At 36.6% G+C, this 20,861-nt stretch overlaps 1 protein-coding gene across 1 annotated transcript in view; it reads left to right on the forward strand.

Moving 5' to 3' along the window:
• Nucleotides 1-20,861, forward strand: part of SWP (RNA polymerase II transcription mediator) — a 119,466-nt gene that overhangs the window by 51,446 nt on the left and 47,159 nt on the right. Inside the window, exons 3-4 of the mRNA XM_089807772.1 lie at nucleotides 2,884-2,996; nucleotides 18,519-18,693. Coding sequence (XP_089663898.1) covers nucleotides 2,884-2,996; nucleotides 18,519-18,693 — 288 coding nt within the window. The remainder of the gene's footprint in view (nucleotides 1-2,883; nucleotides 2,997-18,518; nucleotides 18,694-20,861) is intronic.

Here is a 20,861-nt window from a genome sequence, read left to right on the forward strand (position 1 = left end):
TTGATTAGAATTAGACGAGAACTCAAGCCAAGTTCCCAGCATGGGAGTTATTGTTGACTTAAGCAACTTTAATCTCCCATCTCTTATGGTTTTTTGTCCATTGGATTTATATATCTTTAAGCTAAGGTATCGATGTGCTCAAGAATTCCTTGGATGTGGGTGCAGATGCTTTTGGATGCTCAGATGTGTTTGGGTGCTACACTGATGCTGGCAGGAAGCTGTTTCAGCCCCTGTGGATTCGTGTGAGATGCATTCAAGAGCATCCAGAGACAATCCAGACAGCACCCAGGTGCATCTGGAGAGCATCTGGACTTTTTGAACGTCCAGTCACTTAAGTGACTTTAAAAAACATGTGTTTAATTGATTTTTTAAATTATATTTTTCCTCATTTTTCCGCAAAACGGCCTAAAAGAGGCCATTCATTGCTCATTCTTCTCTTTTCTTTTATATAGCGTACATGTATAAATATATTTAAAAAAAATATTTATACATGGAAACACCTAAAGGCATCCAAAATCTCCAACAAAAAAAACTGCGCATCCGCGCATCAGCACTGTGTACCTGCATCAGCATCAGAATCAGCATCTGTAACTCAGTCTTTAAGTTTAAGCTTGATTAAAAACAATACCTGACCTAGTTTTAGAAACCTCCCCTCACATGGCCTTGTCATGGCCCTTTCTCTTTAAGGAGTTTAGAGATTCATGATTAAGTGTTAGAGATGGATATGTGGATTTTAACCTAATTTTAGATATTTTATGCAATACAATATTGGACCAAAACCTTGTCTCCCTTGGGAGATAGTTTCCAAGGTAATGTGAATCTTGTGCGTGTACTGATGTCTTTGAAATTTTGATATTAGTTTTTCTGCAGCTTCTTCTTTCTCACAGTGGTCCACCAAGTTTCAGATATCCTTTTTCATGAGTTTGGAAATAGAATGAAAGTCCCAAACTTAACAATAATATTTCTCATTTTTGTTGCATGGGTTTAGGGTCTTTGTATTAGGGACTTTAGTTAAGTTATGATAAATGCCCAATGGCTCTTTGTTTTAGCTTGATAACTACACCTCTTTGCTTGCATCCTGGCCATAGTTTGTTGCGTGATAGTATGCCATAAGGCATCTGACATTCAGTTAGATAACGTTGTGTCCTTAAAAATAACATTTGCAGGAAAAGGATGTGTGTGTGTGTGTATTAAAAATTACAAAATCTAATCATATATTATGAAAGCAACTTAAATAATGAAAAATATCCAAATGCCTAAAAATAAAGAAATAACATTTTCAAGTATTGTAATAGATTTCATTGAAAGCAAACTTAGCAAAGGCAACATATTGATATTTGATAAGCATCATCAAAATATATAAAAATATTTTAAACTATTTTATACATCACACTTAAAACTGTAGAACATAATCATAGAATCAGTATGCATGTTTAAAGAATGGAAAGTACTAAAATGTAAAAATAAAAATAAATCAACATAAACAAAGATTGACTGTATTTTATTTGATAATTGCCTTTGAGGATTGCAAATACCTGGATTAGGAGGGGCATACCATTATTTTGAAGGGTCGGAATATGAGTCTTATGGTAACTATTATCTGAATTTGAGAACTAGCAATCCCATTAATCAGCCATTTCTCAAGTGGGTCTGATATAAACATTGTGACTATTAGGAAAGGTGTAGAAGGCTATGGTTTTCATGTACGAGAAATGTCTACTCATAATAATGTGAAAACCTAAGAGCATGGATAATGTTCATACATATTCCCATATGATACATGATTGCAATTTGTATACTTTTGAAGCACATATGGACCGAAAACTACTTTTTATTAATGAGTGAAAATGCTTGAACCAGAAAAAAAAAATATGAACTGAAAATTATCTCAAAGCGTTATAAATAAGGAATTGTGTCTAGATTTTTTTGAGTTATCTGTTGGATTACCACTGAAACTTTTCGATGTATTCTTGACATATGTGAGGTAAGTCGCATCCCCAAGAGCAAATAAGATAAATTAAGTTTTGAATGGCTGAGCTGGAATCTATTTGTGAATAACAATAAAGCAAATAATTTTGCAGAGCAGATCTATGTTCCATTCATAGATATAAATCATGCCTTAAATGGGAGGAGATAATGTTTGCATTCAGTCATGCAAGTGCGTCTAAAAGGAAGGACCACCTTTTTAGCTCAAGCAGTGACCTTGTCTTGAAAGAGTCATTCTCAGTCAGTGTGCAGATTGTGATTGATGTGACCACCTCTGCCTGAACTAGTAACCATTAGCCTCTTTTGTATGACTTAAGTATGCCCTGTGCTTATTTTCACAGCAGGGTCTTGACAAGGTAGGAACTATATGTTGATATCTCTACACACATCATATTTTACAACTGACTGTAGAAATATAAATGATTAGCATATAGGTGACTGAATATGTCATTGCTCTCAAAGACTTTAGGCTACAAGTATTGAAGTTGCTTATCTCGTTCTCAGGGTACCAAAGATGACATGTGCATTAAAGAGGATTGCCCTTGTTGTATTATTGGTCATCATGGTGCAATTGATTTAGAGGTGTGAATGTACATTTTTTGTTGAACTTGTGCTGTATTTTAATCCGAAAAAATGATTCTAAAATAAGGACTCTGGGTGGCAGGTTGAGTATCGTTTCTTCTGCCTTGTGGAAGAACATCTTTCTCTGACTTGATATTATTTTCAAACGAGTTTGCTTGTTCATTGTTCAGTCTCTTTAACCTCTGGCTTGATTTTTTTCATTGCGTATCTGAAATATAATAGATAATCTAATTTGTTTGTATAGTCTCCACAAACTGTGATAATGAGCATTGTTCTATCAACTCTTGCATGCTAATGTTTGATTCTGGCTGTCAGATATTGGAGTTTATGCAAAAGAACCCCTCGACTGATACGGGGCAACTTGGTGAGGAATTATTATGTGTTCGAGCATATGGTGTCTCTTATGTGGCACTTGGAATAAACATCAGGTTTGTTTAATATGTTTCTTTATTCAAAATAATCTTTTATGCATTGTTGATGGTGATAGGATGTGGATCAGAAATGGTGTATCATTTTTAGGGGAGTGAGCCAATAGTTGACCAAGGTCCAGTATAGTGATGTTAGTAAAAAACAAATGGGCCATTTTTTTTTGGATAGACATGCTAGATGTGACTTCAAAATTAGTATGTGAATAAAAATAGTCACATAACAAGTCACAAGAAAGTAGAAAATCACGACACATCGGTACACAAAATTGATGTCTTGGTGTGCAAGTTATGGACCAACCCTATCTCCTTAATATAAACTTTTTCTTTAAAATGGCCTTCCACATTATTTAAATTCCCGAATGAAAGATTTAGCTTCATCACAAATTATTCTTCTAATGGTAAAATTTAGTTAGCCAGTGTGTTTGAATAAGTACAATGGACCTATCAACATAGGGTGCCCAACTATTGGCTCCTTGACCTTAGTAGTCAATTATTCTAGGGGTTCACCAGGTTTGTATCTTTTTTGTTTGCATGTTTAGTATGAGGGAACACTGGCTCCACTGATGGTTTAATGGACAACATAATGGAATATCCTTTGTATCAAGAACTTGATAAATAAAAAAATAATTATTAATGAATGAATAAATAATTAAAAAGCATATTAATCATATTGATGATCGATAATTGAAGCAATGGATACATATTAATGGTTCAATGAATAATTACTTGATAGGACAAAATATTATAACTGATGTTATTGACTTTACACGACAAAACATTGATAACTGATATTATATATTATAGCACTCGATATTAATAAAGTTCAATGGCAAGCTCAAACACTTGATGGAAATACGAGTGTAATGGAAAGTAAGGAAACGATTAATAATTGCTGTGGTTAATACAAACAACCAGTAATTATTGAACTTGACTGACATGTCGTGCCATGTAAGAAATAACAAAGAATTCCCAAGGAAACCATCAGCTTGCACATGAAGAATGCCATCGGTTACAAAGGGAGGACACATCCTGTAATGTCCCCTTTTTTTGGGACCTAAAAAACTGATAGGCCAATCCAATATATGAGCTTTGAGGACTTAATACAGAATTATTAAGTCAATTTTAATTAAAGGAGAGTGAATAGGAGATGAGTGGCATGAGGGACAAGGACATGAATACAAAAGCTGAAGAGTCACAGGTTGGGTCTTTAAAAGGCGGAGGAAAAACTCATTTCTGAATGCTTGGTTTATGATTCAGATTTCAGTTTCTCTCTTGCGAGAGTTATTTGGAAAGCTTCAGCTTTCATCCAACTTTAGGACGTAAACCCTCATGCCGGTAGATAGTGGACACAAACCCATTGTCCGTGGAGATGTCACATTAGGTGTTTCACATTTGCTTACAGGTTATTTCTTAGTATTCCAAATCTGACTGTAAAACTGTGTTTAAGATTGGCAACATCCTTTTTGTAGGAGTCGGTCCCACGTTCGTTAAGAAACAAGACTCTTTCTCGAGAATTGAACCCGAGAGTTGCCACATGCTAGTGCCCCTACTTACCTTACTTTTGCACCACAAATGTAACCCCCTATTCTATTCTACCTCTAGGCTTTGAGATGGGATCAGTACGTGCACTTTAAAGGGGAAAGTGGGGAAAAGAAGAGGCCAAATTGTGTAGGACCTCCATGCCAAGCAATTATCAATGGCATCCCATTCATCCACCACTGTGCCGTAAAAGAGGGCCAAACTAGACATGAAATAATTCAACCATTTTCTGGGGATGTTTTTAATTCTTTATTTATTTTAATTTTTTTTTTCAAGGGTTGCTATGATTGTTTGGTTGATTTTGATTGTCTTTATGACATGTCATGCTAGAATCTATGTCTTTTGCCTTTGTAAGTTGGGAATAGGGAGCTTTTGGAGGGAGGGGATGGTCATTTCAAAAGAGAATTTAATTCTCTTCCTTTTTAAAAGATTTGAAATGGAATAAAGTTATATTTCCTTGAGAAGTTTGTGTTTGTTTTATGGTAATTGTGAATTAAGGGATATTGGTCCTATTTTTTTAAAGATATTTGTATTGGATAATATGCTTTTTAATTTTAACCAGTTGTTTAGTTATTCGTGATTTTTAATAAAAAATTAAATATTATCTTTTTTATTGGAAAAACACATTACAAAAGAGTTGTAGAAACAAGTAACACAATCAAATTGGCAAAACAAAATAGACAATTTAAACATCAATAAAAACACAATAGACTAAAAGAGAGTTGAGAAAGCACTATAAGCAACAAGCTAGGTGAAACAAACCTATCAAATTAGAAGAAAGACCAATAAGGAAAGATCTTTGAGCAATTTTAAAATGGGGTAGAATTATTTTTGTTAGAAGGTTGTCTTATAGAAGTTGTGTATTAGTCGTATCATTGTTAATTTGTGATGATACTTTGTTTTTGAATACTAGTTATTGTATTGCTGATATATAATGCAATAACATATTTTATGGTATTTATATGAGAATCTACCGGTTTATTTTGTTGATTTTTAATGCATCTTCATATGTTTATGTTATGAGAATTATCTTGAGATAAAATTGGGTTAATATCCATTTGGGATATTTCAATGGTATCAGAGCAAAAAATCCTGCCAGCATGTGAAGCTTATTTATAGATTCCTTAGAAAGTTTTTATTAGAGCTGTCACTCTCTGAAATATTAATTAGGGATTATTTAAGATAATTCAGTATATTGGTAGTCCTGAAGTTTTTATCAAAAAATAAAGAAGTTTTGGACATCCTTGTATCCGGGCAGGCCAGAGTTTCACATTATACCCAAATGTGCAATAGGCTGAAATATAGCAGCTCTTGATTAATTATTTTTGTTAGAAGGTTGTCTTATAGAAGTTGTGTATTAGTCGTATCATTGTTAATTTGTGATGATACTTTATTTTTGAATACTAGTTATTGTATTGCTGATATATAATGCAATAACATATTTTATTGTGGTGCCTGCCGTACGGGCGCCTTCTACTAGACAAACACTTCTTGTCGTACAAACTCTTCCTACCGTACAAACACTTCCCGCCTTGCCTCGTATGGATGACCTTCCTTGTACAAATGTCCTTTTTACCGCCTCCTTCCATAGGGATGTCCTTTCTGCCTCATTTTGTACGAATGTTGTTTCCTCGTCTTGTACGGATGCCTCCTCTCGTATGAATGCTTCTTCCTTTTGTACGGATGATGGCTTAGGCATTTCTTCCCTTGCCTCTGGTACGGAAGCCATATGTACTTCCTTTTGTGTCCCTCGTATAGATGTCGTACGTCCTTCCTTCTCTACCTCTCGTATAGATGCTGTACTTACTCCCTGTTGTTTGCCTTCTGTACTGTTGCTTGCCGTACTATTGCCTTCTGTACTGCTGCCTGCCGTACTGCTACCTGTCATACAGACTGTACTGAATCTTGGACAGGTATGCATGTCTCACTCATATGGAATTCTGTATAGAATCCTCACGTACGGACTCTTCACATATGGACTCTCCTCGTACGAATGCTTCTACGGACTCCTCTACCTTCTGTCCTCCCATATGGATTCCTCTCGTACATGTACGGATGTTTGTGCTTGCCTCCCATACGGATTTCTCTCGTACTTGTATGGATGTATGTGCTTGTAGTACAACTGTGGATGCCTATTGCCATATGAATGCTTGTCATACGGCCTTTTCTGCCTCCTGTATGGATTCCTCACGTACTTGCAGAGAGGCTTGTGTCTACTGTACGTAGCTACCACCTGATGCCTGTTGCTGTACGGATGCCTATAATACGGACCTCTGCTATACGGACACCTTCTTCCATACCTTGTTCTTTCATACGGTTATTGTCTGGAATTCTCCTTGTTTGTCCACCCTATGCTTTTGTTGTATGGATGTCCGTATAGCTACTCTCTCAGCTGCTTCTTTCTTTACTTCTCTGTCAAGTATGATGATGTTTTGTAACTCCGTCTCTTTATGAGGACTTGGTTTGATTTTTTCTCCTTCGTCACTTTCACTTTTTGCTTCTCGTACTTGTTCCTTGTTTGTACTTATAAAATGGCTGCTTGCTAATTTATTTCTTTTCTCATATGCTTCTAACATAGACCCATTTACTAGGTCTTTGATAGGTTTATTATCTAAAGTAGATAACTTTATTGCCCCATTCTCTTGTATTTGCAACATATTACATTTTGCATAGAAAACTTCGCAGTCTCTCATTTGCCAGTGGAATAATCCATTAAGGGAACTTGTGTCGTCGTCTGAGCATTCCCTTAGTCTGAGCACTCCTTCCTCATCTGGTTCGATCCCTCCATAGTCTTCTCCTTCTGAGTCTGAGGCCAAGTCCTGACTGACTGACTGGTTCTTGAGGTCTATGATGTACTTTCTTCCTTCTGACTCAATAGATAGAGTGTTTCTCTTCCAGTTATGGGTAGCTTTTTCTGCAACCAACCATCCCCTTCCTAATAGAGCATCGTATCCTTACTTCTCTAGTGTGATAACCACAAAATCAAGAAAAAATTGTTGCATACCAACTATGACTTTTTGTTCCATGAGTGTTCCTATATTCTTGATTCCATGTTGGTCGGTTCCTACTAGTTGAAATGTCGGTGGCCAAAGTGTAGGTTTTCCTATTTCCTTCCATGTTTGTTCTAATAAAACATTTACGCTGGAACCTCCATCAACAATGGTATTTGAAAGCTTACACCCTAATATGTCCATCTTTACTACCATTGGTGTTCTCCCCATTCCTATGGTGAATAGGGTATTGTCTTTTGTGCGTACTTCTCCTTCGTTCCCTTCTCCTTCGTTCTCTTTCTTTGAAGTTGTCCCTTTCGGGTTTGCCCCCTGTGTTAGTGCTACTTCCAATTGTGGTAATGTTTCTAATAGATCACCTAATTTTATTGGGATAGCAGTTTCCAGTACTTGCCTCACAATATTCATTACACCCATACTGGAAGTAAGTTTTTTCGACGTCATCTTTCCTCCCTCCCCCATGCTATTTTGAATGTCTTTCTTTGCTTCCTGAAATCTTTCTGTCTCTGTACTAGCCTCTGGGTAGGTTAATTTTCTAGCTTGCATCCTGGTGACTGCACGAATTTCGTCTTCTACATCTTCAATGTCTAGCATATTTACTCCCTCCTGTCTCGAGCAATTTGCATCTTCATGATTGCCTGGCCCACACCATTTACAGAGCATCCCTCCATTTTGTCCTCCTCCGCTTTGGCAATCTTGTGCAAAATGTCCCCATTCATTGCATCTCCTACACTGGATCATTGGTCTCCCTTTGAAATCACACTGAAGTGGATGCTGGTGTGTGTTGTTATTGCTATTGTCATTGCTATTATTGTTACTTCCTCTCCTGTTGTTTCTGTATCCTCTTGGTGAGGTTGCCATATTTGTATTCTTTTGAGGAGTGGAGGGTAGTGTAGATTGTTCCCCTTGGGTCAAGAATACTGGAGCGCTCCGTGTTTTTAAATTGTAAGGACAATCTTTAATTGCGTGCCCCATTACTTGACAAATCTTGCAAAATGCTCTCGTTGGGCAAGATCCTTTTGCATTGCATTCCTTTTCACAGCCAATACACTAGAGCTCTCCTTTCTTTTCTTCTTTACTGCCTGCCACTTCATCAATCATCTCAGATCTTTTCTTAAGGCTTGAATGGTTTTGGATTCTTCTTTGCTCTCTTCCAAACTTTCACTGGAGTTTCTATGCCTTCTCACCTTGGAGGTTTTACTCTCACTTTCTATGTCCATGGCGCGAGTACACGCATCCCCAAAGGTTGATGGTGGAACTATCTTCATTTTTTTCTAAGGGACGGTGTTAGTCCTTCAATGAACCATTGTTTCTTCAGTCTATCTGCCGGCTTGTTATCTAGTTTCCCTATCAACTCTTTCATTCTTCTGCTATAGGCTTTGATAGATTCACTCTTCCCTCGTCGTGTTATAAATCTCTGTTACTATTTCTTTGTCATCTCTCAAGAGTTTGAATTCTTCTTCGAAGGCTATGCGGATATTACTCCATGTGTTTTTATTTACCGCCTCCACATCCGTATACGAATCAATGGCAATACCTCTTATTGTGGTGGGAAAAGGCTTTTAACCATTTTGCTGGGTCATTTTCTCCATTCGCTTGCCATATTGTTATGCACGTTTTACAATGCCGAACGGGATCCTCTGAGCCATCCCTTGTGAACCTCGGTAATTTTTGTTTGTCTATAACCATTATGTGAGGTTTTTTCCCTCCCGTGGGAACACTTCTTCCAACACTTCCTCCGGAGGGAACACTCGATGGAACACTTCCTCCCGACTAGATGTTCGCTCTCGAGGAGGAACTAATGAAAGTATCTTCTTTTTCTTGACTTTGCTCCTATCGGAGATCATTCTCCGCAGGCGTCTTTGGATTTTTGTATCCCAACTTGCTTGCTGGTGTCTTCGAGATGACTAAATTTGCTATACCTTTGATTATATGCTCGATCAACCCTTCTTGGATTCTTGTGGAATCCCCTTGTCCTCCCTTCAAGTTGCGATGTCTCTCTTGTTGCTGCTGGAGACGTAGTATCCTCAAGGCGACTTCTTCCTCGGTTTCTTCTCCTTGTACTTGCCTGGGATATATGTTTGGAATTAGGGACATGAATCAATTTTTCCTGTCTTTCTCTTTTATTCATAACAAATTGCTTGCTAACAGGCAAGGAAACTCTACTAGGAGATTGTACATCGTTGGTGGCATTGGAAGTTTGTCGTGTACCGTACCTTCAAGAACCGTTCTCTCACGAGGTTCCCTTCGTACGCACTAATCGATCGCAACTTCCCACGCTGTCACTAGATCACGTATCAACTGATCCTCCTTGGGTATTTCCTCCTCTTCCTGTCATTATTTGTTACTTGATAAGCGGTACAAATGCCCTTTCCATTACTCCGTCCTACCAACATCCACGTTCGAGCTTAGGCAACAACGCCAAAAATGTAGAGTGAAAATATCACTCGAGTTTCATAGAGATATGCTAATCACATAAAATAGTTCAATTGATACATATGAAGTAAAACCTAACACATACCATTCATACCACAGTACTAGTAGGCAAGGAAATGATTTCTTTATTAATACCAAAAACCAACATGAGTAGACAATCATCCAAGTACTTATAGAAGGGTGGGTTGGTTGGAAGCCAACCGACACATTCCCTCACTTCCTAACTACCCAACCCGACTAGCTTAAACAAGTACTAAACATAATAGTTACCTTATTCCGAATACAACCCCACTAGAAATCGTACTTTTGGGAAGCAACTCAAGTTTTTATTGATATTCTTTGATGATATCCTCATACATAGTGAAACTTGGGAAGATCGTCTTAAACACATTGAACAGGTATTGGAAATTCTTGAGCAAGAGTCACTTTACGCCAAAGCTTCAAATTGTGAATTTGGTTTGAAAGAATTCCTATACATAGGCCACAAGGTCACAAGACAAGGAGTAAGTGTTGATGAGGAAAATATCAAGGCTATTAAGTAATGGCCTAAAACCTAGAATGTTGACCCAATTAAGGGGCTTTGTAGGACTCTGCAGTTGCTACAGGAGGTTTGTGGAAAGATTCTCAAAATTAGCACTACTCCTTACATTTTTGACCAAGAAGGTAGTTTCTGGATGGAATGAACAAACCTAATGAGCTTTTGAAAACCTTTAGAAGACTATGAGTTCATGTCTCGTACGTACCATTCCCGATTTCTCTCTACCATTCAAGCTACACTATGATGCATCAAGAGAAGGCGTTGGTGTGGTCCTCATGCAAAATAAACATCCAATCGCTTTGAAAGCAAGAAGCTCCATCCCATCGAAAGATCTTATTCTATTCATGACACGGAGATGATGGCAATCATGTATACATTGGAAAAATTTAGGCACTATTTGGTTTGTGGAAAATTCTTTGTTAAAATAGATTACAATAGTCTTTAGTTCTTCTTAAGGCAAAATGATCTTAATGACCATCTATAGAAATGGGTAACCAAATTACAAACTTACAACTTTGATATAGAATATGTTAAGGATAAAATCGATGTTGTAGTCGATGCATTATCTAGAATACCCTACTTGTGTACCATAACCGACATCACAGTAGATTGGAAGCTTTCCATCATGCAAATGATATCATGGAAGGAAATGTACAATCAAAATATTACATAGTCGTAGAAGGAGTTATATTATATAAGGACATAATATATCTTACTCCAGGTTAAAAAATGAAACCAACAATCATTAAAGAATTTCATGATATCCCCCTATTAGGATGTCAAGGGTATTAGAAAACATGGAAACAAGTAAGGGAAAAGTGTGACATGCCAAAGGATATGCTCAAGCATGCTCAAGAATGTATGACATGCCAAAGAAATAAAGCATAACAAGCACATCCTGTAGGCCTACTTCAACTATTGCTAATTCCAGATAAAAAATGGGAGAGTATTTGCATGGATTTTATAGTGGGCCTCCCCAAAGTACAAGGGAAAGATTGTATATATGTGTTAGTGGATCGATTGACTAATATACACACTTCATGGCTAGATCTTCCACATATAGAGCACCTCAAGCTGCAAAAGTTTTCTTCAATGACGTATTTAAGCTACATGGATTACCTAAAAACGTTGTTAGTGACAAAGATAGCAGATTTTTGAGCATGTTTTGGCAAGAGCTCTCTGTTTGGTAGGAACCAAATTGACACTTACCTCACATCTACATAACATGCTTTAGAGGTTACTCAACATGCTCTGGTGAAGTACAAGTTATCATTCTCAAATCGATGGATAGATAGAAATTGAAACTAAATGGATAGAAGGACATTTAAGGGATTATGTTACAGGACAACAAAGTGCATGGGTGAAATGGCTACACCTTGGTGAGTACTATTACAAGTCCACACATCATTTTTCTATTGGAATGAGCCTGTTGAAGGCATCATACAGCTATGAAGCCACTTCTTTCGGAAGCTTGATTCTTCTAGAAAACAAGGTACCGGGAGCTAAAGATTTTGTACAACAAAATATAGACATCATGAGCGTACTTAAAGATAATCTCTATTTATGTTGATTGAAATCAGACTGATTGAGCGTTTGAAGTTGGGGATTGGGTTTTCTTTAGGTTACAACCCTATAAATAAGGATCTTTTAAAGCTAGTGGAGCACATAATCCATGATTCTACGAGCCCTACAAAGTTCTAAGAAAAATTGGAGAGGTAGCCTACGAACTAGAATTACCTAAGAACAATATAATCCATAATATTTCCCATGTGTCAAGATTGAAGAAGGACCTTTCAAAACAAATTACTCCATGTGTGTTGGAAAATGATCATTAAAGAGGAATCGAGGCTTGTGTGCATACATCACACTTTTTGCAGTGCTCTTTGCATCACTCCAAATTACGAATATCCAAACTAACCCTAGATTATAGTTTTTATAGAAAAAAAAGTAAGGTTTTAGAGTACCTTTTTGCTTTGAGTAAGATCTCACAAGAAGTTGGGGAACATTATAATCATAATTCATAATTAGATATTTTTAAGTGAAGTAAATATATATAAAATTAGCAACTTGCTTAAATCGCAGATTCAAATGTCTCAACTGTAGAAGTAGTAAGATATAGTAATTTGTTGAGGTGGCCAAGAAACCCCTACTTTAGGCCCAAGAGTGGATATACCATCTCTCTTGGCCTCATATGGCCCTTGCCATACAAATGAGGTTGCATAACTAGTGTGGCGTCCTATCACCATTCTCCTCACCCTTGTCACTTCTATCTTACCTTCAAACATCCCCATGCATTGGTTCACCACGATGGCAGTAGTGAGGTTTACAGAAGGGTGCCCAAAAAGTTCCTCCTTCCTAAGCCCAAAGGAAGTCTCCTTCTCCCTCTTTGGCCCCATGAGACTCCTTAGTCACACAACATTGGGTGGCATACTTACGAAGCAATCTCATCTCGTATGACCTCATTCTTGTACTAGGGCTAATTATGAAAGATAGGAAACATACATAACATTTCACATATAATTTGTATATTACGGCTTATTAGAGAATGCATATATTAAATCTTGGGGCTGCATATGTATGTAAATATGTTTATGATGACATTTCACTAAAATGCATACCAAAACTTAATGAAGCTCAAAATTGCTTATTTGAATTAATAGATTCAATGGGTACATATAGCTATTTACAAGTTTCAAACTGAAGTTTAAGTCTTCTATAAATAGAAGACTAAAATAAAATATTAAATAAGACAATTAAATGACCATTAACAAAAGAAACTAAAAAGCTAGCTAAAAATAGCAAATTAAAAATAATGAAATATTCTAACACTTAGTATCTCCATCTCTCTGCCAATTATACTGAGAAGATGGATTCCACCTTCCTTAAATATATTTGTAAGTGTAAAGAATTGCAGCGTTTGGACGTTAATGGATATGTCCCATTATAGATTGCAAGCCTTTGTCATCGGTCAGTTTGTTTATTAACAATTATCAAATGCTTTTACTAAATCACATTAGTTAGAATTCTGAAGAGAGATGATTATGATTAATTGTTTCATTTAAGATACTTAACCACTATTTCTTTCATCGATCATGATATCATTTAGGCGGCTTAAAACTTAACGGTGGTTGAAGAGAATAAGGGAAAATGGTGATGTCTTATATTAAGATAATTTTATCAAATGTGAATTGACTACTGGGTTTTTCCTTTGCAGTGATGGTCTCTGACAAGGGCCCTGGTATGTTGTTAACTTAAAGCTATCTTCTCAGTGACACTTGTGTTTACTCTCTTTTAATATCAAACATGGTATTGGTCAAGTCATGTCTTTTGCATTCACCGATGCACAGATATTATATTCTTAGTGTTAACTATTTCATGTAGTGTCTATTATAATCCTTTATCCCCTTGATTGCTGTTTGACTTCTAGACCTTTAAAAAAGTTTGTTGGTCTTAGGTCAATTGTATTCTTCTCTATGGTTGGGAACTCCTGCCTACAGTATTTCCAGTGCCTAACCAAATTGTATTAATGATTGTTTATTCTCTCTTTAACAGTTTTATAGTTCGGTCTTGATATATAATCAATTTGAGCTTACTATCAATTCCCTTGTGAGAACTAAAGTTATTAATATTCCATCTTTAGTCTTGATCTTTGCCCTTTCCACCTTCTTCTTCGTGCTTTTGGGGTTGATTATTTGATTCACTTATGCCTTCCTTTCATAAGGTTGATTATCATAAATTGAATCTATGAGAATACTTTTGCAAATTTCCTCTTAAGATTTTTCTCAAAATGGAGTTATTGGGTGGGCCTTATTAAGATAATATCTTATACTTTCTATAATAGTCAACTACTTGTCTGTAGTCCGTCTTTCAGTCTAGATAGGAATGTTTCCTATCCTGTCTCTTTTTTCTTCAGTCCAGATAGGAATGTTTCCTATCCTGTGTCTAGTTTTGTTTCTAATTCCGTCTTCAGTCTACGTTGTTTCTTTTAGAAACAACGTCCTTGTAATTCTTTATAAGGAACACATTTGTTCCTCTGTTAATCAATTAATCATCCGGAAATCCGTTAATCTGCCAACTCTTCTTGAATCTTGTAACATGGTATCAGAGCTATTACTTAAATTTTTTCGAAAAAATTTATAATTTCTTCGTGAAATTATTTGTTTAAATTTCTCTAAAACCCGCTTAGGGTTTTCGGCCTAGAGAAATTCCCGAACTCGGGTCTGCCTGTGTTTGTTCAGCACACTCTAGCCCCATTCGTCCATGCACATCGATCCCTGAAAAAAATCTGCCATTTTTATCAAGAAATCTGAAGTTTTTTCAAGCCTTTTTCAGCCAGGGTCTTTTTTTTCGAAACCCTAATTTTTGGGGTCGAAAAAATATTTTGTTTGCAAATTCTTGGTGGGTTTTTCGAGAGCTCAACTGGGTTGTCGTCCGTTTTTTTTGGGTGCCTCAATTTTCGAGCCAGCGGATCCAGAAAACGACAGAAGATTCCTTCTGGGTTTTTCGAGCTCTCTTCTGGGTCATTCTCTGATTCTTCTGGGTCTTTCGTATATTTGCCTCGAAAAATGTGCCTCCACAGATTTTCATAATTTTTCATTGAAAAACGTGCCATGGCATCTTTGACAAATATTTTGCTCGAACATAATTCCAAATTCAATGGTCGCAATTATGGAATCTGGAAGTAGCGCATCATCGCAATCTTCGAATATCGAAACACCGATCAACTTGTTCTGGGTGTTAGGCAGCATCCGACTTCTCCGGGTCCTAATCAAGGCGAAGCTGCATTTTTCGCCTTCTGAATCTGTTTCTGTTTTTTGTGGGTTTGTTGATTTTCTCCTCAAAAATCATTTCAAGTTGTCTGTAATACGCAAGGTTGCGTGAGATTCTGGGTTTGTTGATTTTCTCCTCAAAAATCATTTCAAGTTGTCTGTAATACGCAAGGTTGCGTGAGATTATGGGTTTGTTGATTTTCTCCTCAAAAATCATTTCAAGTTGTCTGTAATATGCAAGGTTGCGTGAGATTCTGGGTTTGTTGATTTTCTCGTCAAAAATCATTTCAAGTTGTCTGTAATACGCAAGGTTGCGTGAGATTCTGGGTTTGTTGATTTTCTCCTCAAAAATCATTTCAAGTTGTCTGTAATACGCAAGGTTGTGTGAGATTCTGGGTTTTACCGTTTTTTCCACAAAAACGAAGTTTTGTAAATGCAACCTATTTTGAGTCATAGCACTCTTCTGGAAAAGCTTCTTGGTTTCAACATTCTGTAGATCCAGGGAGGGTCTCAATTATCACAGAATGTTCCGACATCCGTACGTTGACAATTAAGGGAGGGTATTAAGATAATATCTTATACTTTCTATAATAGTCAACTACTTGTCTGTAGTCCGTCTTTCAGTCTAGATAGGAATGTTTCCTATCCTGTCTCTAGTTTTGTTTCTAAGTTCGTCTTCAGTCTACGTTGTTTCTTTTAGAAACAACGTCCTTGTAATTCTTTATAAGGAACACATTTGTTCCTCTGTTAATGAATCATCCGGAAATCCGTTAATCTGCCAACTCTTCTTGAATCTTGTAACAGGCCTGACATGAAAAGGTTGGAGATATCTCGATAAACAGGATACATGATAGAAATCTCTGTCAAGTATTAATCTTTGATAAACAAATTTGGAAGAAAGTGAATGCTATGCTGCACTTACTCACAAAAAGTCATTATTTTAGCAACATTAGAATCATCAAATGCATTAGTTGATGAAGGAGATGAGATGCTAGTGCATGCTATTTGACTACACTGATCATCCCCAAATGATATTGTGTCTTGTCAAGATAATGAAGTAAGAACACCAGATGAATTTTTTGTTGCCAGGTCAGAAGAATTGGGCAAACTGATGCCATTAACAATGCAAAGTTGTTGCAACTAATGAAGCTCATAAAGATGTTTCAAATCATCAAGTTCTTTCAACAAGCATTCATCTATTATATGTACATAACATTTATCCCTCCAAGCACTGTGAGATATGATTACAACCAAACTAAAGAGATTATTCCCTCAAATTACTTAATGAAGCGTCCCTGAGCAATGTATGAGGTTGACTCTTTATAATTATTACGATTGTAGATGCCACTTGCCAAAAACAATGAAGTGGATTTGATGCTAGTAGTTACAAATGCCAAATTTGGCTACACAATCAAACTTGAGATCAATCTGATCACACCATTTCTAACTACAAAAAAAATTTATGCACTTTCAAATGAAATTGTATAAAGAAATGTTTTTTGTAGGAATGAGAATGGATCCTTCGAAGTTCCCAATATAATAACTGATACAACAACACCCGTGGGAATCTACAATGTCTAGGAAAATTAGGCAAGAAATTAGGAAACTAATAGCACCATTGTGAAGAGTGGGAAATTCTACTCTAAATTAAAGTTGCTTTTGAGAAAATAGCTTGGATGTTTGAGATATCCCCTTCTAAAGTTGGTCTTCAAATTGAAATTGACAATTGTTGATGTAGAAAGGGTAGACTGGGTATGTTAAAAAGCATTGTAACCTGGAGACTCGCATCCCTCTCCCAAACCTTGAAGTATCCGTCCCCAAGACGTCACCGCACTGGGTACTTGAGTACCCAAGCACCCCCACCTCCGCCATTTTGCAACCATGCTGCCGCTGGGATGTGTACTTGAATTTCTATTCAAATTTTGATTATTGAATGTTAGATTGGGTATCTAATATGTTACTATGTTGAATGTGAATGGTTCTAATTCATGTTGTATGTTCAAGTATTTTAATTTGGTGTGTTCTAGTGAACTACTAAAACATCATTTCATAACTAGCATTTCAAGTTCTATATGTATACTATTCAACACCCCTCTCTGGCCCGTCCTCCCCTTGCCGCCGTTCCCTAGCTGTTCCCCTGCCATCCCAAAAATGAGGCCCATTTTCCCCGCGTCCCGGAAACTTGCCCCAGTGTCCCACCGTCCCGAAGTACCCCCGTACTGGTGTACCACTGTTAAAAAGTCAAACTTGAGGATCAAAAATGTGAAGATGTATGGGTACCTTGTGAAATTGCCCAGGGCATCACAGATGCGTACCTTGGCAATTCTTGGACAGATCTACAGAATCCTGTGTGATTCCATGGGATGCCTGATTCCTGACCTGTACTTGAAGATGTTAACACTCATTTCTGGGCATTTTTCAGTCTGATTTGGTCATGCAGACTAAGTGGCTGACATTTTAAAAAGGAAATATGATGTGCTGAATTCACAAAGTTGTTCCTTGTCCTTTTAGTGTTTGGGGGTGTGATGTGCTATGTTCCTTTAAATTTTACTGTTATTTTTCTTAAGCACCACATAGAGCAGGTTGTCCAGTCTTGAATAATGGGATGTCCACTCAAAGTTTTCAGGTCCCAAGGATATCACCCTAATTTGTGATTACCAGAAAATGTCAATAGGTAGAAGAATTCTCTTTGCACTTCTTTGATTCTACTTCTTGTTCCCATCCATGTTTCCGATATTCCATTAACATGCCCAAGAGAGTTGTAATAGTGGGTTGAAGATATTTTTCAACATTTTTTTGTAGAGTAAATGTCTAATGAACCGATTGAAATTGTTGTTGGGTATGTGATTAAGAGAAGTTTTTTAAAGTCTCTATTCTTACTAACACAGTAAGCTTGAACCATGTTTGAATTGGAGATTTGTTATAGTTATTATTAAACTGATTAAGTTACAAAAATAGACTGAATGCAAGCAACTTTATATGCCAGTTTTGTTTGTGATATTGATTGATTGATCGCAAATGTTTTATGACCATTAAAGATATGGACATAACAAAACATCACTGTAGATCTGGATTACATTGCTGCTGCAGGATAATGAGTGATTTGTTGCTTGTTGTCAAGTTTATGATGGTCTCAGAGGCAGTTTGGAATTTCTCGATTTCGTTAATATAGACATGCAAATTCCATATTGGTTTCGATACAACTTCTCAATATGCATGTTTTTATCTGCAGGAATGGGCACTTTCTGCTTCGTTCTTCTAGGAATCTTATGTTGTCAACTGCAGTTACAGAATGTGAAGATGCATTGAATCAGGGGAGTTTAATGCCTGCAGAAGTCTTTATCAGCCTCCGTAACAAGAGTATTTTGTATCTTTTTGCATCTGTTGGAAGATTCTTGGGACTAAAGGTATGTTCAAAGCATGCGATATAGACAAATGTAGTGGTGAAGTTTTCTTGTAAAGACTGTTATGTTGCACGATCTTTTTTAATTTAACCCTTTTGTCAAGAACTCTAATATTTGGTTGTTGGGTCAGCAACTGTAGTGTGTTCAATCCTTGTATTGATCTTCGCTTAATAGTTTTCTGGCTTATTATGTCATGCTTGTTTATATGTTTTCACTGCTCTTAATTTTTCTTCCAGTTGATGTTCAATAAGTTTGCTCATTTATGTTGTGGCTAGGCTTTTGTAGTTGCGTTGTTTCGATTGAGTTGGCACTATCTTCTTATTCTTCTGTATTAATATGGCCATTATGTCTTTCAAGATCTTTTCTGCCCTCTATATGGTTAGTTTTCCTTTATTTCAGCAGTCTAGGCTATATCTATAAGGGACATCATCATCTCTCTTTGTTCTTCAGACATATCTCACTCTTTATCTAGAAAGATTGCTGGCTAGTACCAATCAGCTTAGAACAGAATCTACGATAAGATAAGATAAATTTATTAATGTCCAACAAGAGACCACAAGGGTCTAAGGGTCTAGAAGACATACAACAAGGCAGCAGCCAGCAGCGGGAGTACCAAACGGTGTCCGCAGAAAGAACAAACAAGAAAGAAAAGGAACTTGAAAAACAGATTAAGGAAGACTAGGTACTCCTCACAGACGAGAAGTAGCCTAGCACCGAAGGTTATGGTCCTGGGCGAGGGCATGCTCCATACCATCTCAAGGATCTGCTGGATGTATGTTGGTGTTGATGCTGATGAGTAGGTCTTCTGTAGGATTTCACATCATAGAGAAAGAAAAATTTTAAGTTGGGTTTTGATTGAATGAAGATTTGACAAAATAATAGGGGTTAACTACACGCAATCAACATACAAAAGTAAAGCCATACTAACCATTTAGGAGTTTGACTTATGTGAAGCAATGGTGACATTGGCAAAGTCTTCCCAATGGAGGTGCTAGAAAAATAAAACAAAATGAATGCGGAAAAACTGCTTAGAAATAGATTCTCACTTGCTGACTTATGGATGCAGTTGGAGAAATACTAACAAAGGATCAAAGTAGTCAATCAAGGGAGCTAATAAAGGGTTTTCTTTATATTATACACAATGATATGAAAGGAGGGTTTAACTCCCATGATAATATTAGGAAGATCAAACATCATCATTCTATTCAGAATTGTAAATCCTGGTGAGCCTTTATGCTCAATACCCTTTTGTATGTGTGCTAAGTTCCAAAAGCTTGGAAGCTTTACATCCAAGGATTAGACCTATTGATGGCACTAGTCTATACTCTTTTTCTCTCTCTTTATATGTGCGTGTGTGTATCTATCTATATGTGTATATGACATCTATATATGCACACTTAAATACATACCAAAGTTGCCTATTGTACTATCCTAAAAAGCTAGCACCCATAATTGGATGCTTAGTTAGGTCCCATTTTGGTGATTTCAAAATTTCATGCCAATTATGCTTGATCTAAGCTACCTATCTCCCCTTGATTTGACATTTACGGTATACCCTATCTTCCCAACTTCCCATTTATATTTTGGTGCTTTTTCTTGGTACATAATGCCTAGGGCTTAATGTTCCTAGGAACAAAATGTGAAAGCTATTTTGTGCCTTGAGGATTGGGCCCAAATTTGAGCTAGATCCCCATTTAGTTTTTTGGTGGGAAATTAGATCTTGTGGTCGGCTTGGCTTAATTTTGAATCATGAAATGTATGATTGTTAAAGTAATGCCCATAAATAGAGATAAACAACAATAAAGAAAATAGAATAAAAAATAGGCACAAAAAGACACAAGAATTTATCCTTGGAAAACCTTTCAGCTAGAAGGGAAAAACCCAACCATGCTAGAAAAAATCTCTTCTATAATAATAAATGTTTAAGTACAATGCTTTCAATTGATACGATTGTATCTACACACAAAGCAAATTCATGTATATATAGATTGAGAGACTCTTCATGTCACAACAAAAGGTTCCTTCAATTTCCAAAAACAAGTCTTTATATTTCCAAACGTATGCCTCTTTACATGACACATGTCTCATCAGATAATATTATCTCAAATCTCATCATGAATATCTTCTCCAGTTGTAAACCCAATAGTAATACATAGGTATAATCTCAATTT

This window comes from Cupressus sempervirens, chromosome 10 (genome assembly GCF_028749045.1).
Source record: "Cupressus sempervirens isolate cs-2001-9-10 chromosome 10, ASM2874904v1, whole genome shotgun sequence".
NCBI lineage: Eukaryota > Viridiplantae > Streptophyta > Pinopsida > Cupressales > Cupressaceae > Cupressus > Cupressus sempervirens.